At 41.8% G+C, this 17888-nt stretch overlaps 1 protein-coding gene across 5 annotated transcripts in view; it reads right to left on the bottom strand.

Moving 5' to 3' along the window:
* Nucleotides 1–204: 204 nt before the first annotated feature.
* LZTS3 (leucine zipper tumor suppressor family member 3) overlaps nt 205–17888 on the bottom strand; it is an 81677-nt gene continuing 63993 nt past the window's right edge. For all 5 annotated transcript variants that reach the window (XM_075855793.1, XM_075855787.1, XM_075855810.1 and 2 more), the window contains exons 2-4: nt 8385–8726; nt 6150–6980; nt 205–4621 (exon numbers count right to left, since the gene is read on the bottom strand). In XM_075855793.1, the coding sequence (XP_075711908.1) occupies nt 3917–4621; nt 6150–6980; nt 8385–8687 (1839 nt within the window). In that variant the 5' untranslated portion in view covers nt 8688–8726 and the 3' untranslated portion in view covers nt 205–3916. The remainder of the gene's footprint in view (nt 4622–6149; nt 6981–8384; nt 8727–17888) is intronic.

The raw sequence follows: 17888 nt of genomic DNA, 5'->3' as shown, positions 1-17888 counted from the left end.
AAATGGGGTTACAGGATGAAAGAAAATAACTAAATATAGATTTTGGAAATTTTTGTAATACTAAATATACAAAGTGTTTCTAGTTTCTGCAGTCTCGTTTGTCTTTATATTAAACTTTTATAAAAATGTCAAATTCGATTTATTTTTTTCTATATTTTAGGCAATATCCTAAAAATGGAATTTGAAAAAATTGCATTACAACAATACGATTCAATTTTATTATCACGTGTAACATGAAAATGAAAACTGATAAAGGTTTCTTAGGGGTGACTGCTGAGAATGATCCAAAGAAACCTTCTCGTATCAGGTTAGACAAAAGGATCTGCCTCTAATTCCAGAAACAGCGCCACTCTTGTACGTAGGCTGTGTCTGGTATTACATATCAGCTCTTTTCTAGTGAATGTTGCAATACCTGACACAGCCAATGCACAAGAGGGGCAATGCTTCTGGAGGAAAACAAAATGACCTTCTTTTCTAACTTCTTTAAGTTTCGCATTTGCTTTAGCTGAGACATTAAGCTGGTCACACATGGCAATTAAGTAATTTTATATTCAAAATAGACATGTAACGCAAATATAGTCTGAACACCTAAATAAATTGAAAGATTATTATCAAGAAAGGCTGCATACTGCTTTACATGAGGGCAAACTTTGGATTCGTTTTTGCTTCCTCTAGAGTAATAAAAAATTTGTGGAACTCCAAAAATGTAGAAATAATAGTATTTTCTGCTACAATATGGTTTCTACATAGTAGCAACTAGTGGCTCCATGACACATATCTTCCTGCACTATCAGACTCCACGCTACCGCAGCTCATGTCATTTATCGTTCCCTACAAAGGCAGTTAGGTGAGTCAAATCAGTTGTTAGGTTCATATAGTGGTGTGACAACTTAGCCACACCCACTACTAATAGATTTACAAAGTGGCATTTAGAACTAGAGGGATCTAATAATTTAAAATGTAAAGTATTTTGGCAATTTTATTCCACAATTCTCCACCTCTATAATTGCTGGATATCTGAAGTGGTCCATCAATATAACCAGTGATGACTGGAGTGCCCCTTTAAGTATGTGACCAGTATTGATCATCCAATAGACCTCTTAATAATTAGGATTGTGTCTGTGACCAGATTCAGATGCCTCTTTGCTAAATTATAAGACACAATATGGTAATGTAGCACATCTCCCAGACCATCCACCTGAAGAACTTGCTCCAAGCTTCGCATGTTGTCTACTTTCTTCGTACAAAACATGACTCGGACCTCAAGGACACTCTTGATGCTGGATTAGTAAACAAACACACTCACATTTCATTGCAGCATTTTTATGGAGTAAAATCTAGCGTGCTAAAATCTACCCACTGTCAACTGTGCATTATACCCAATGTAACACTTTCGAGCTATGGACTACAGCTTGGCCAGGAGGCCATGAGAAGCTCTCGTCGTATATCCTGTAGTTTACTGTACTAGTGGTGCTGCCAGTAACTCCCTGAAGAGGAGGAAATAGGCAATTTATTCCTGAAGACTTTTCTTTGCTTATGTCTCTGTGATTTTTATTGGAATTAGTCTCAGCATGTAGCAGGACTATGGTGGTGAGAAGGTCCATCCAGTTGGTATGTTGTCTCGAAAGTTGTTCTTGAACCTACTGATAGATACATGGGGTAGACATCTTTTACTGAACTGTGAGAGGATGGGAATTCATCTCTTAGCCCGGACAGCTCTTCCAACTAAGGCTGGCCATACACATGCATCCTCGGTTGAGCGTGCGCGCAGTCTCATTGAGGAGGTGGGTAAGCCGCTGCCAGACATCTTTGGTGGTGGCATATCTCACATAAAAGCAAAAGTATTCGGCATGTGGAAATCCAACTGCCTGGTCCTTCACTCCCCCGACATCTGCCGTTGGGGCTAAGTCGGGAGGAACCCATACAAATAATATAGTCGGCCGATCCTCGGTTCGGCCAACATTAATTGAATGTGTATGGGCACCTTAAAAGAGCAGTGCTTCCTCTAATTTTCAAGGGGTGAAGTGCCAACCCTTGAGTGCCCCAAACCATCACTTATAGTTTTTGTCACACTTTTTGCTTCCTGGGTGGCTACCTTTGCAGATAAGAACATGCCACCACAAAATATGAAATATCTATATAACTAGTGGTTAGAAATGCCCTTTATGGGGGGGGGGGGGGGGTTTCTTGTTTAGAAAATGTATTTCCAATGCAGGAGTAGAGAGAGCAGCTACAAAGAGAATTCTCTCTTTGGATGACCCAACCTGTCCATGCATTATATAGCTAGGCCAATGATTCCAATGGATACTCTTTAATGCTTCATTATTCCTGTAGCGGAGCTGCAGGAAAATCGCACACTTTCTGAAAGGTTCTTCCACAAATTAAAGCTGATTGCTAAAGATCCCAGCAGTGGACCCTTCTCATATTCAAATACTGTTCTTCATAAAGCCTACAGGCTATGCATAGATTGTCTCTATAATGGACAACATTATCTTAAAGGAAATTCAAGAATGAAAGGGGTTCTCAGTTTTGGACAATCCCTACTTGTTAGAAGGCTCCCTTGACATTAAACAGATAACAAAGTGTCCCCCCTGTTGAAACCCCTAGTGATCAGCTGTAATCTGTGGGGAAACTTGGCAGTAAGGGTTCAAATTCCCTGCAGCGCCACCACAGGGGAAATTAAGCATTACATGGTGCCGATTCAGATCAATGGGTTGTCTGGGTAATATAGGACAGGACCGGTCCTCCACAGTGACAGACGCTCTTTGTAACCAGTTTCCACTCTGGCCAAGAGATGAGAATCCTGAACAGAGGAGCCTCCTATTACCTCAGAACTTCCTAATAGGGTTTATGAAAATGAGTTTTCTAAACTGGACAATGCCTTAAAATCATCATTCTTCATTAAAAAAAATTCTGCTTCCGGTGTCCAGAAGATTTTTCTATACCGAATGGCATCAACCAATGTGGACTGAACTAGTATTTAAGAGATTCTATTTACTTGCTTCGAGTGAGGAACGTCAATGAGATACTCAATGACCTAATATGCATTAGACAATTTAGAAGTTGAAGGACAATTTCCCTGAACAAGATGGTTTGGATCATATTCTAAACAATCTGTTAGACATGGCAAACTTATCTTTATGCCCAGCCCAGAAAAGGGGAAGATTGAGGGCCATGAAAAAGGTCGTAAAGGGCAAAGGGCTAACAAAAAACTAAAATTTCCTACTGACAATAGCTTTAACCCCAACATCAACCCTCATAGTGACAACACACGGACTGGTAAATCCTCTCACAGTCGATAAAGTGTAATGTCTTGATAGTGCAGACTGGTGTAATACCATAGGAAAAAATCTAAGAACATTGACTACCATCCCTCTAAAGATTTTGGGATAATTCACAGTAAACAGTGCCTAGAACCGTGGGAAGTATATTAAAGGTTGCTAGATTTCACTGCACAGCAGAACCTCCATTACTAGCCAATATGGCTAAATTAACTCATTACCCAAGTCACTTTGAGCTTTCCTTTCGTGAGTCCTAAAGGATTAAGGACTGGTAACAGTCACAACACTACACTTCCCCCTTGACTGCCCAGCGGTACATTATAACAATATAATACACCTTTAGGACCGGCAGTCAGAGGGAGGTGAAGGCGTAAGGGAAAAAGAAACAGACATATAGATAGCATCATTGGCGGCATAACAAACTGTATACCATAAATGTTTCATCTGCAGCTAGATTACAGCAAGCACTTGTTCTTCGGTCGAAACACCTTTTTCTTGAGTCCTTCAGGGTCGTCTTCTATGGAGTTGTAGTCAATGGTCCCCTTAGACTCTTAGGTCTTTTCCTGATACCATGGGCTGGAGTAGGTAGCACATGCACAGTGAGTAACTAGCTGTGTACACTCAATCAACTGTCCTTATATTTCGGTGGACTCTATCCGCTCCAACCTTGATGGCGTCCAAGGCTTCTTGTCTTCTGCTGGCGGCGTTGTGACCTTTGTAGTTATCTCATTGATCTTTTGCTCCAGTTGTTGATTTTTTTGATACATCTCCACGTAGTTAAGCTGAAGTTGCTTCTGATACTTTATTACTTTTTCCTTCTCTTCTTGCCACGTACGCCTCTCTTCCTCAAAGTCCACCACCTGCTGGTCCCGCTGTTGTCTCTCCACAACTAACTCCAACTGGAGGTTCTCTATATCCTTCTTAAGAGTGCCCAGACTGTCCTCGTTTTGACGTTTCATCTTGGCCTCATCACTCTCGCACGCCAGAGTGTCCCTCAGTTTCTCATTAAGTTCCATGGTGTACGGGTTCTGACCCAGATCTGACAAGGTCTCCTTCAAACCTGCTATCTCCTGTTCACATTGACTGAGCTTCTCCTTCATTTGATGGGCTTCGCTTTGCTTTCTCTGCATTTCGTTCTCACAGATCTCCAGACTGACACTTTTTGAGCTATAGGAATCTTTAATGGAGGCAATATGCTCCTCTTTTTCCCTTAGCAAGGCCTTGACTTCTTTTAACTGTGTTCTAAGGCTAACTATCTCATTGAGTTTCAGGGCAATGTCTGCCTGGGAGTCTTTCAATTGCTGCTTCAAAAGGGATATTTCTCCAGCTTTTTGACATACCTGCAAAGAAAAGCACACATTTAGGTTGCTGAGATGGAGGAAGATGGGAAACAAAGATTTTGGAGTAGAAAATAAAGTTGGCCATACATTCGGGATTTGAGACGGCTGCTTTTTCAATGACTTGCCGTTCATGGTTGGACCATGAAGGTCGTTCTGGTCAACAACTCCATAAATTAAAAGACTAATCGCCGATTGATCTCTACCTTGATCTGTGGCCTGGTCTGGGCTTCTATTGATGGGATGCAAATCTGTCATTTTGTATAAATGACTTTACAGATCTGCACCCCGACATCAACTGAAAAAATCCAACATGGCAAATCAACTTTTCCAGATAGTGCCATCGGTCGGCGTCTGTCACGCTCGTTCGTATCATGAAATGGCATCACCAGAAAATGGCCTAATTTGGCCTTTTCGGCTAATTAAATCTCTAGTGTATGGCCAGCTTAAGACTAAGGCTACAAGGTGACATTTGATCCCCAACAATTTACTGTAAAACCACAGGATTACCAAGACTGAAGCACAACCTCAATGTTTGGCTATGGGCGACCATCGAAAGAATCCAACTGTGACAATTTTTTTGCACAGGTCATAAGATCGTCCGCAGTCCTTTGATTTTACAATGACTTGCAGGTGACCAAAAGTAGATATGTAGCCAGGAGCAACTAATATTAATATAAAGATCTCCTGACTTTCATATGTCTGAATTGAAGTTATGTGAATGATGTCATGACGTGACCATACATCTCATACAGAAAATGGCAACGTTTTCATATCCAACTCAATTATTGAGCTTTATGTTACCTGTATGTCCCACTACTACCAACTACATATAAACTAGTGTCCTGTTATCAGCAATATTATATAGAGTACATATTCCTACCCCACCTGTCAATCACAACCCCAACTTCCTTTCTTGTCACATAAATGGTTCCAACCGCATATTATTGGTAAAACCTATTTATGTGATAACTAACATTGTGTGAGTTTCCTCAGCTTTGCAGATATACATAGACTTTGGTTTCGTTACAGCCGACTGGCTGAATTTAATTAATTTGCTAATAAGATCATGCTGGGCCTTCCTGCTGGGAGAGGTAGAGAGAGACCTGCTTCATTCAAACTCTGGACACAGAGATGTTCACTTGAACAGTGCGAAGCACACAATATAAAGTGTTAGTAATATGAAAAGGGAAATATAGAGTAGTCACATGCCCGGGTATTTTTTTTTCTTCTGGGAGGGGGTCAGTTTTGTGCTTACAGAGCATATGAGGGCCTTTAGACTCAATGTCTTGACCTGTACATATCTCAGTTCCACCTGTGGAGGCCCCCACTCTTGATCTCCTAGTTGGCACTTTGGCTCAACGAGTGATTTCCATTCCACCTTGGTCATCTCTTTGAGGGCGTTTTAAAGATGGCCAATGTTAAAGAGGTCTCTCATGGTAACCAATGGCCTACTGTCTTTTCTAGCATATACCATTTCAGCTGTGGAATGAACATTGACACATTCTCATGATATCACTTCATGACTCACCTCCCACTTGGTCTCCTCAATCTTTGGGAGGAACTCAGACTGTTCTTTCTTAAAGACCATGCACTTCTTCTCCAGTTCCTCCCTTTCCTCCAGCAACTGCCCAACATCATCCTGAAACTTTTTCTTTTCTTGTTGGAGCTTAAATATCTGCAGTTGTAATGCTTGTTGGGCGCGTTGTGCTTTCTTGGACACTTGCTGAAGCTTGTTGGCATAATTTTGTCTCAAGTCTTCCATTTCACGTTCCCAGATCTTCTGTTTCTCTTCAAAAACCTGAAAAATAGCAGCCTCACTTTTGTCTAAGCTCCTCTTCATCTGGATCACCTCTTGCTCCTTCTCCCAGAGACGATCCTCTAGGTCTTGAATAATATCATCACTTGAGGGTGAATGGAAAGGCAAAGTCTCGTTGAGATGGTTCAGTCTGCAGAAAGAAGAGGCACTTTTGCTGGAAGATCGGCCACTATCTGAGGTAGAAATTCCATTATAACCTACTTTATTCTTTTCTACATAGGTAGTCCCAATGCGATTTATATGGCTTGTTGATGCGCTCATTGGGCCAACATGCTGGCTGTAACCAGTTCCATACGTTGGCAGGCTGGTCAGTGAGTTACGACCAGAATCAGATAGACCTCCCACCTGGTTGGAAGACCTATTATGACCGGTCTTCTCTAAACTGCTTTTCAAGGCAGCCGTACTGTTGCTGTTCCCATGTCCGGAGCCCTTTCGATTCTCAGTGACTCCATTGCTCCCTGGTGGACATAAGTTCTGCATGGAATGAAAGTTCTTCGGAACCACCGGTTTAAAGGCAGAGGGTCTTACCAAAGGCTCATTGCTCTAAAAAAAACACAAAGCAACAACAATTTTTTACCATGATTTAAAGATAGAATTATCTCAACTGACTAGGGCACAAAAAGAATACATGGGACTGGGCAGACAAGAAATGGTTTACCTACCTTGGTATAAGGACAGTTATGGGAATATAGGAAGACCCAAATAATATATCCAGGCCAATATCCCAAATAAAAAAAAATACCCTCTAAATTCTCCCGAAAAATAAACCTTCACTAAAATTAGTATAATGAGTTGTCCAAGGCCTGATCGACAGTACACTAAGACCAAGAAAGTAAAGGGCATAAAAACAAGAGATAATTCTCTGATCATCATGATAGCCCTGCCAAAAACACTATCAATTCAGTCAGACGGTCTCACTGTCGACTCGTCTCAAGCCCCTCCTGTCTTCTCCTGAGTGCTCATCTAAGCTGAATTCTGATCAAATGAAAGTTAATCAACTTTAAATCGAGATAGTGGTGTTACAGGGGTTAAACGTCCGGGATCCGATCCTGCCTGGTAGTTCAGGAGTGTGGCTATCAATCACAGCCACTCTCCAGCTCCTGATCGCTCTGCGATCAGTGATGATCGACGCTTTTGGCATCCTGCTTTATCTCACCGATGCTGTACTTGTATGTCATTCTGCTATACGGGATTATTAGGGTTATTCCATCTGGCACGATCAGTATATGGACGTCTACGGGGGAGATCCTTCGCTTATAACCTCCCTCTATGGACCAGAGTGGAGAACTGCTAAATAAGAGCTGCTCCCCTTCTGCCGGAACTGGCCAGTCCATGTTTTACATTTAATTGATCAGCTGATCTTTGGGCGGCTATCTGTAGAGAAGGGGTGGTTTTCCTTTAACTTTAGTGGGCTAGACCCAATATTCTTTCTGTTTTAGCACCTATCATGAACAGTTGGATGTATGTATTGTGGAGCCTTATGACGCATAGGGAACATCTATACAAAAATATATCTGGAAATTACAATGAACTCACATCAGGTAAGCAACTTTTATTGGCTTGAACCAAGACTAGTGTAATATAGTTAAAGGGGTTGTCTGAGATTTAAAAAAAAAAGGGTCTGCTATTTTTCCAGAAACAGCGCCACTCTTCTCTATAGGCTGCGTGTGGTATTGCAGCATTCATTTCAATAGAGCTGAGCTGTAATACCGACACAGCCAAAGGACAAGAGTGGCGCTGTTTTTGGAAGAAAGCAGAGCTTTTTTTCTAATCTTATAGAACCCCTTTCTATATACTTGTTCCATTACATCCATACTTGGCCTGATGATACATTGTGCATTTCTGTGACCATTAATATCCCTACAGCTTCTGATATCTTGATATTTTTCAGTAGGGAGCATCCTCTCCAATTTTGTCATATGTTTTCCATTGTATAAAATTTTTCACCTTTTCGCTCTTGCGTTGCTCATTTATATACATGGAGTTTTTCTCCGTCTTGTAGTTCTTCTCTTCCCCCGAGTATCGGTTTGAGTAGCCATTTCTGAAGCCGTCGTTCTGCTTGAGGCTGTTCTGAGTTCTGGTTCCCACGCTCTTCATTGCAAACTCTTGATCATTGGCAACTCCACTGCCCACACTACCCATAGTGCCCTGGGAGGGAGAGTCAGAAGACCTGGTGGCGAAAGAGTGAAAGGACTCTTGGCTCTGGTAGACGGTGTCACTTAGGACAGTTCTTGACTCTAACTTTGCCATGGCAGCAAAGGGGAAGATGTGTGATGACACTCAACGGCACTGGAAGAGAAAAAAAAAACAAGGGTTAACAAAAAACATGGAATTTAGGAATTATGGGGGAAATTTATTAACTCTGTCCTCAAGTGAGACACTATAAAACAGGCAGAAACTGTGCCAAATTTATCACAGTGGCACATTCTATATGATATCTGGAAAGACATGTTAGACATTTCTCTAGTGTGGGCTTATGTATACAGGACTGACTGAGTTGTCTCTATATGTATTATACTCAAGAGCTGCACTCACAATTCTACAGGTTGTAGTATAGAAAGGAAGGAAACCTCCAGCTCACCGGTTTGTTGTGTCTCCGGACTCTTCGCTCGGATCCCCGCTACGGCCAGCGGTAAGTGATAAGGAAAAAAGAAGAAATGATCCAGCGCTGTGTCGTGATCTTGTTAAAAAGGAAATGGCATTCCCACTTTTATTGGAGAAATTGGATTAAAAAATTGAAAAGAGACGCAGTCCCAAGATGTGAAGTAGTTGCGGGCTGTTGCCCGAGCCTATGCGTTTCTAGCACGTACCGTGCTCTTAATCATGGCAGAAAGTGACACTAGAAACGCGTAGGCTCGGGAAACAGCCCGCAACTACTTCACATCTTGGGACTGCGTCTCTTTTCAATTTTTTAATCCAATTTCTCCAATAAAAGTGGGAATGCCATTTCCTTTTTAACAAGATCACGACACAGCGCTGGATCATTTCTTCTTTTTTCCAATTCTACAGGTTGTTATTGGAAACAGAAGATAAACTAAAGGACAAGCTCTGTGCAGACACTGAACAAGCAATGAATAATGGGAGATTTTCGAATGCAGCTCTGGAGTATAATACAGGCATGTCAAGTACTGAATGTACACAGTGACTCCACCAGCAGAAAATTTAGTACAGCACTGGGGTATAATACAGGATCTAACTCAGGATTAGTACAAAATAAATAATTTAATGTATGTACATAGTGACTCCACCAGCAGAATAGTGAGTGCAGCTCTGGAGTATAATACAGGATGTAACTCAGGATCAGTACAGGATAAGTAATGTATGTACACAGTGACTCCACCAGCAGAATAGTGAGTGCAGCTCTGGAGTATAATACAGGATGTAACTCAGTATCAGTACAGGATAAGTAATGTAATGTATGTACACAGTGACTGCACCAGCAGAATAGTGAGTGCAGCTCTGGAGTATAATACAGGATATAACTCAGGATCAGTACAGGATAAGTAATGCAATGTATGTACACAGAGACTCCACCAGCAGAATAGTGAGTGCAGCTCTGAAGTATAATACAGGATGTAACTCAGGATCAGTACAGGATAAGTAACGTAATGTATGTACACAGTGACTCCACCAGCAGAATAGTGAGTACAGCTCTGGAGTATAATACAGGATGTAACTCAGGATCAGTACAGGATAAGTAATGTAATGTATGTACACAGTGACTCCACCAGCAGAATAGTGAGTGCAGCTCTGGAGTATAATACAGGATTTAACTCAGGATCAGTGCAGGATAAGTAACGTAATGTATGTACACAGTGACTCCACCAGCAGAATAGTGAGTGCAGCTCTGAAGTATAATACAGGATGTAACGCAGGATCAGTGCAGGATAAGTAACGTAATGTATGTACACAGTGACTCCACCAGCAGAATAGTGAGTGCAGATCTGAAGTATAATACAGGATGTAACTCAGGATCAGTGCAGGATAAGTAACGTAATGTATGTACACAGTGACTCCACCAGCAGAATAGTGAGTGCAGCTGTGGAGTATAATACAGGATATAACTCAGGATTAGTACAGGATAAGTAATGTAATGTATGTACACAGTGACTCCACCAGCAGAATAGTGAGTGAAGCTGTGGAGTATAATACAGGATATAACTCAGGATTAGTACAGGATAAGTAATGTAATGTATATACACACAGTGACCACACTAGCAGAATAGTGAGTGCAGCTCTGGAGTATAATACAGTTTGTAACTCAGGATCAGTACAGGATAAGTAATGTAATGTATGTACACAGTGACTCCACCAGCAGAATAGTGAGTGCAGCTCTGGAGTATAATAGAGGATATAACTCCGGCTCAGTACAGGATAAGTAATGTAATGTATGTACACAATGACTCCACCAGCAGAATAGTGAGTACAGCTCTGGAGTATAATACAGGATGTAACTCAGGATCAGTACAGGATAAGTAATGTAATATATGTACACAGTGACTCCACCAGCAGAATAGTGAGTGCAGCTCTGGAGTATAATACAGGATGTAACTCAGGATCAGTACAGGATAAGTAATGTAATGTATGTACACAGTGACACCACCAGCAGAATAGTGAGTGCAGCTCTGGAGTATAATACAGGATGTAACTCAGGATCAGTACAGGATAAGTAATGTAATATATGTACACAGTGACTCCACCAGCAGAATAGTGAGTGCAGCTCTGGAGTATAATACAGGATGTAACTCAGGATCAGTACAGGATAAGTAATGTAATGTATGTACACAGTGACACCACCAGCAGAATAGTGAGTGCAGCTCTGAAGCATAATACAGGATGTAAAACAGGATCAGTACCAGATAATGTATTTACAAAGTTACTCAACTTCTGATGTAAAATAATTACATATATAATCTGCAAATTGTTGTTCATTGGTGGTCATGGGCTTTAGGCATCTCTCCAGGAGACCTCTGCATACAGCTGGCCACATCTCTCCCTCTCAGCCCCTTGGATATTGAATTTAACTCTAGACAAGTCGGGATTTTTAGATATGGTGTGGAGTTAGCCTTCAATTTAAAAAAATATACTTAGAAGAGTATTCCAATCATAGACATCTATGCCATCTCCTATCTCCCCTCCGACCTCTGTCTCGCCTTGGGAGGAGAATGCGCAATGCAATAAATGTATTGATATCTATTCTTAGATAGCATTGCCCGGAGTCTAGTAACCAGAAGTCACTTGTAGTTTCACTGATACTAATCATTAACATTTATAAGGCTCAATGAGAATATTCTTACAAGGTCAAAGTGGGACAGTCCTTGACACCAAATCATGTTTCTCGCTAGTTTCAGGTATCAAGCACATGGATCTGTAATGCCGCTCCCATACGTGAGTCTATCGGGCCATATTGTACCTCTGAATGTCTCCAAAAAGTCCCAAGAAGTGTCCTGCACTCCTTCTTCACGGCCCATCGTAACATGCTTACGATTTTTTGGGCGTTTACGGCCCGAAAAACGTCCGAAAATAGGCCGTGTGAACATACCCTAAGTGTTAACCATTAATCAACCCTAGAATTCCAAGAAATCAAATATTAACACATTACCATCATGGATAAAGGATCGATGGATAAAGGACATCAATAGCAATCTCTTAGTCACTCTAGACCCCCAGAGATACTTGGTATTAACCATTAACCCCTTAGTGACCACCAATATACATTTTTTACGGCGACCCAGTAAGTCCGGCACGGGTGTCCCGTGCAAGCTGGAGCTGGGACGCGGCTGTCTGATGACAGCCAGGCTCCTGCTCCAACGGCCATGATCGAAGTTTACTTCAATCGCGGCCGTTTAACCCGTTAAATGCCGAGGTCAATAGTGACCGCGGCATTTAAATAGATTACAGAGGGAGGGAGCTCCCTCTCTCACCCATCGGCGGCGGCACCGTAACGGCCCAAAATATGTCATTTAAACCGCAACACTGTAAAAAAACAAACATAAAAAACAATGGCGAAATTGCTATTTTTTTCCATTGCCCCACAAAAAAGTCATAATAAAAGTTAATCAATAAGTCCCATGTACCAGAAACAGTAGCAATCAAAACTACGTCTCGTCCCGCAAAAAACAAGCCCTCATATCACTACGTTGACGGGAAAAAAAATGACGGCTCTTGGAAAGAGACGATAAAAAAAGCAAATAATGTAAGTTCAAAAGTGTTTTTATTGTGCAAAAGCGGTAAAACCTAAAAAACCTCTACATATGTGGTATCGCCGTAATCGTACCGACCCATAGAATAAAGGTAACGTGTTATTTACGCCGCACAGTGAACAGCGTGAATTTAATACGCATAGAACTATGGCAGAATTTCAGGGTTTTTTTCTATTCCCCCCAAAAAAAGTTTATAAAACTTAACAAACAAATGATATCTACCCCAAAATGTTTCCATTAAAAAGTAGAACTAATCCCGCAAAAAAAAAGTCCTCATACAGCTATGTCGACGGAAGAATTAAACAGTTATAGCTCTTTAAATGCGATAAAAAAACCGAAAAAAATAGCTTGGCCATGAGGGCCTAAAATAGGCTGGTCACTAAGGGGTTAAGACCTCCTAGACCCCCAGGGATATTTAAGAAGTAATAACTAACCCCTTAACCACACGATGTAAAAATGTGTAAATATAATACATATAGAGTTAGGAAAATAAGTGGAGGAGGAAGGAGGGAAATTGTGCTATGTCTGTCATGGGTGCCGGCACACTTGGAAAACCCCTTTAAAAATCTTGCATTTGCCCCTGAGGCCGTATTATAAGGGTGCGGAGAATTGAGGCGCCATATAGTGTGACATGTCTACGGGTTTGTAATATGGGACCATAGGGACACTGTGAGCCGCCCTACAGGTTCCATGGACACAGCTCTGCTAGTTTACAGTCATATATCTAAAGTCCTATATTCCCTTTTTTCTATTGCCCAAAACAGGACAATATCACAGAAGGAGGAAACGGTTTTGGGGGAAAAAAAGAGACACGGAGGAGTTTTGGATTCATATACGTTCCTGTAGATAGCAAAAATGTCCAAAATTGTAGTAAATGTTTGGACAAATTACCATAGACTTTGAGAGTCATGTAGACCATTTGAGGAGCAAGTTTGACTTTTTTTTTTTTTTAAGAACTAAGACACCAAAAGGGATCATCCAAAAAGTAATGGGCTACCGGGGTCCTGACTAGAAGAACAATGAGGAATTGCTACATTAAAAAAATAGAGTTGGATGAGGAAGATACATCTGATCCACACTACAGTCCAATCAAGGGTCACTTGGAGCATTGCTAGAAAAACCAACGTAAAATAAAACATAAACATATGTAAAAAATTAAAATTAAGGGGAGCATTACAGTGGTGGCCATGAGTGGTTGTCACCCAACATCTGTCAGCCTTGTAGGAGACCAGAAATGGGTAAACACCAGGGTGGACAAGTACTATCAACATTAGGAACCAGTTACACCATTCTGTTAGCCAACGTAACTGTTTTAGTTGCCATCAAAAGGAACATAAACAAATATGTATTTCGGGGAATGTCACCCACGTGTCCTCGTAGATGTTAGGAGCCAACTTGCTATCAAGAAGAACTTTTTAGGCTAATAGTAAAAACCTTCAAAGTTTTAGGATTCCCGGCACCTGGGATCTGCCCAGTTCTTGCTAAGTAAAGCACACAAGAAACTTTACCTGCCTATAGTTGCAGGTCAATTTTGGGATTTTAGAGGGAAAATTTTTGGACACATTATTTTATAACCAATTTTTTCCTTCGTTACAACTGACATTTATCTACTTATAATGCGAATAACGTTATACATCTCATTAACAACGCTTCCAGCCTATGAAGTTTGAGTCCCGTCCCCCCCTCCGACTTTCTCACCTCGGCTGTGAACTTTTGCCTCGCCTCCTTCCGCACCTCCCTACGTTGCTCTGCTCTCTCTGCTGTCAGAATCAATTTCTCAGTCGAGAGATTTCCCCAGTTAAGTGTTTTCAGCAATTGCTGCAGATGAAAGCGAGTTGAAGGAAAGGTTACGTGTAATTTTCGCTCCTGTAGAGAGAATTCGTAACTCGCCTCTATGTGGCACATTTTGTATGAACTTAAAACGTTCGGAGCAACTTGATTACCAAAAACTCAATCCCTGCCAAAATGATTGCAGTCCTGTGAGATTCGGCGGGTGAAAGATTCATTCTGAAGCGCTCGGAACTGAAGCTTTTTCATATTTTGTAAAGAATATTTAATCCCCCTTTGGTTCTCTACAAAGAGGAACTGAAAATCTACTGAGGAGAGAAGAGAAAGCTGGAGTATGGAGCCTTCAAAGACTCAAAGACCCATCAAAGATTCACCAAGGGGGGTGTAAACTTTCCATGTTTTTGTAAATGTCCACAAATCATGGTCATGAGACGACCCCTTTAATATGGGAGCCGTGGGTCCGGGTCGGAGACCCTCAAAGCCAGACATGAATGGCTGACCATGCAGTAGATCATTAGGGCAAGTTAGCGGCTCTCCATTATGGCACACAGGGGGTCCCGAACTGGGGGAACTACCTCTATGATGTGCATATGTCTTAATAGCGCATATGGACACGTGTTGTCCTCAACCCCATTTGTCTTAGGACAATAAAAGTTTCAGAAGCTTTCTAACATACTTTGGCCTTTATTTAATAACTAGTTTATACCAGTTTTGGGCTTGAAAAGTCACACATCATGGCGCCCGGCATACTTGCGCGAAATTTGCGACTTTCTCTGAACCCGTCAGATTTGAAAAGTGCTACAGGAAAGTGGGTGTGGTTTCCATGGAGGGGGCATGGTCTCAAAGTTTTAGACAGATTTATTAAGAAGAAAGTCAAAAAGGGCACATTTTCGTTTTCCAACATTTAGACCAAAATGTGCCAATTTTTTTTAAGAGGCTTCTAATAAATCTGACGCAAATCACTCCAACTAGTAGAAACGACTGTCTTAGTATTTGTAGAGGGAATGTCCTTACCTTACCGCATACCTAGAGCTGAGTTTATTGATGAGCTCATCTTTAATCGCAGAATAGATAAGTCCGGTATCAATTATAATCTCCCAGATAATGTTTTGCCTGACAAGTTGAACGCTTCGGTCCCTAAACAGAGGGACAGTCCTTGATATACAGCTTCTGATAATCCAGAAGGCTTGGGACAGGCAAGATGTAATGTATAGAAGAATATATTCGGGACCTGAAGCTTTCTTATGTAAGGGCACTGGCATCAGCACATTCTCAGCTCAACTATACCACATCCGCGGCTCCATCACTGCGCAACCTTGACCCCCCTCCCCCATTGCTTGGATGTTCTAGACACATGGAGTTTTTACTGTTTATAGTGATATAATTATAATAACTTTTTGGGAAGATTTTTGAATATTATAAATTTCGATCGGTGGGGGTTCTGATCACTTTGACCCCCACCGATTGCTAAAACAAAGCGGGAGAATGCTCGGGTGATCGCTGTGCCGCTTAGTTTCTGATCGGCTTTCCTGGGAGCGGTGTATAGGCTCAATAGAAAAGTGAGTCCGTACACCGCTTGCTCAGATTTCCAATGAAGGCTGATCAGAAATTAAGCGGCACAGCACTCACCCGAGCGCTTCCACCGCTTAGTTTTAGCGAACGGTAGGGGTCTCAGGGCTCGGACCCCCACCGATAAAAAATTTTGACATGTCAAAAATATTTTAAAAGTTCAGTTACGCTTTAATTTATCCTGTACTCATCGTGAGATACATCATGTCTTTTACTCCAGTCACAACCAAAGCTGCCACTTCGAAGCTCTGTGCTGATAGACACAACACTTAACACCATTCTCGGGTGCAGAGCATTGTGGGAGATCTCTTTTATCTACAACAACACCATACACAAATTATACATTGTACAGACAAAAAAAAAAACAACAACCAGGGGCTGTTGGGTGTTTCCAGATTTTAAGGAAAAAAAAATCTGAATGCAGCTTTGGATGTGACTAGAGTATTAGACATGGTGTGACTCAAAATCAGTACAAGATTTTTAGGGTTAATCAGCAATTCATAGATCCCTACTTCATGTACAGCGGTCATCTACGAACTGTAGCTCTCCAGATATGGTGAAACTACAATTCCCAGAATGCCTTGACATCGGAGGCTGTCTGAGCATGCTGGGCGTTGTAGTTTCACAAAAGCTGGAGACGCCCAGGTCGGAGACCACTGCTGTAGAGCATACACATATATATATATATATATATATATATATATATATATCCAGTCCCCCCGATATAAATCTATGACATCACTGAGGCATCACACACCTCAAGCCTCTGCCCTCAAATTCATCCCTAGTAAATTCCTGGGCCATATGTATTTTCTCAATGGAGACCATTCTTGGGGAGACCATGTATCTTCTCCTCTTCCTCCTCAATATTATCTCTGTATATTGATGAATTTTGGAGGTATTATACAGAACATGTGGCCATGAATGTACCTACGTCCCAAGGGGCGATTTGCCCCCATTTACAATAAAGGGAATCTGCACCTTGGCACACATTCTCCTATTCTATGGCACATCATATGGGGGTAAGAAGGGTTTTAGAACTTAATTTACAGATCATATATTTCTACCCAAGGTATGAGACGAAGATGAAGATCCATGCAGCTCGGAAGACCACCATTGTAGAGGTACCAGAGTGCGTATCTCCCCCGATGCCGTCTTCCGACATGTGTGCACATAAGAGCTCCACTGAAGTCAACGTAGAGCGTGACATCCTTACTAAGCGATACGGAAATCTACAATTTATGAGCCGAATGGCCCGTTCATACTTCCAAGCAAGTAGTTCAAGGCCGGTGCCCCTCTAAGGGTTGATGGGGATCCTAGTGTCGCGGCTACCACTGATGTAATCTTCTGACGTAACATGCACGTAAATGCTCAATTCACTTCGATGGAGCATCTAACAATATCTCCTGGTGATCTAAAAGTCTTTGACATATAAACTGAAGGTCCACGCCACTTGGTAGAGCGCTGCGGGTCTCTGTGGGGGCTCCGGCACCGGATTCCTCTATCACATGTCAGAAGATACAATAGGCGATGAAGGTGGGGGAGAACATATAAGAAGTATAGAATGGAGTGGGGATATACTCGGTGGCCATGTTGCTAAAAATAAAATAGTTTTGGCCACATGGCCACCGGCTCCAGGGTGCCCGTAGGTGTAATGAAAAGTAGCGGGCGAAACAGTACAAAAATTAACGCAATTGAGGGAGCGGGTTTAGGGATATAAAGACACCGGGTGTGGTCCAGGTGAGTTAGTTGAAAGATAGTCTCGGAAGCCTTTCAAGTAGACTGGCCAACTACGTTCAGGCAAGAGCCCAGCTGGTTTGGGGAGGTGGGCAGCTGGAGCAGACGTGCCCAGTGCCGATTTGGACAGGCTGGGGGGCAAGTGTGCTCCCAT

Source organism: Rhinoderma darwinii, chromosome 1 (genome assembly GCF_050947455.1).
Source record: "Rhinoderma darwinii isolate aRhiDar2 chromosome 1, aRhiDar2.hap1, whole genome shotgun sequence".
NCBI classification, from domain to species: domain Eukaryota; kingdom Metazoa; phylum Chordata; class Amphibia; order Anura; family Rhinodermatidae; genus Rhinoderma; species Rhinoderma darwinii.
This window is presented reverse-complemented; position numbering and strand designations above follow the sequence as displayed.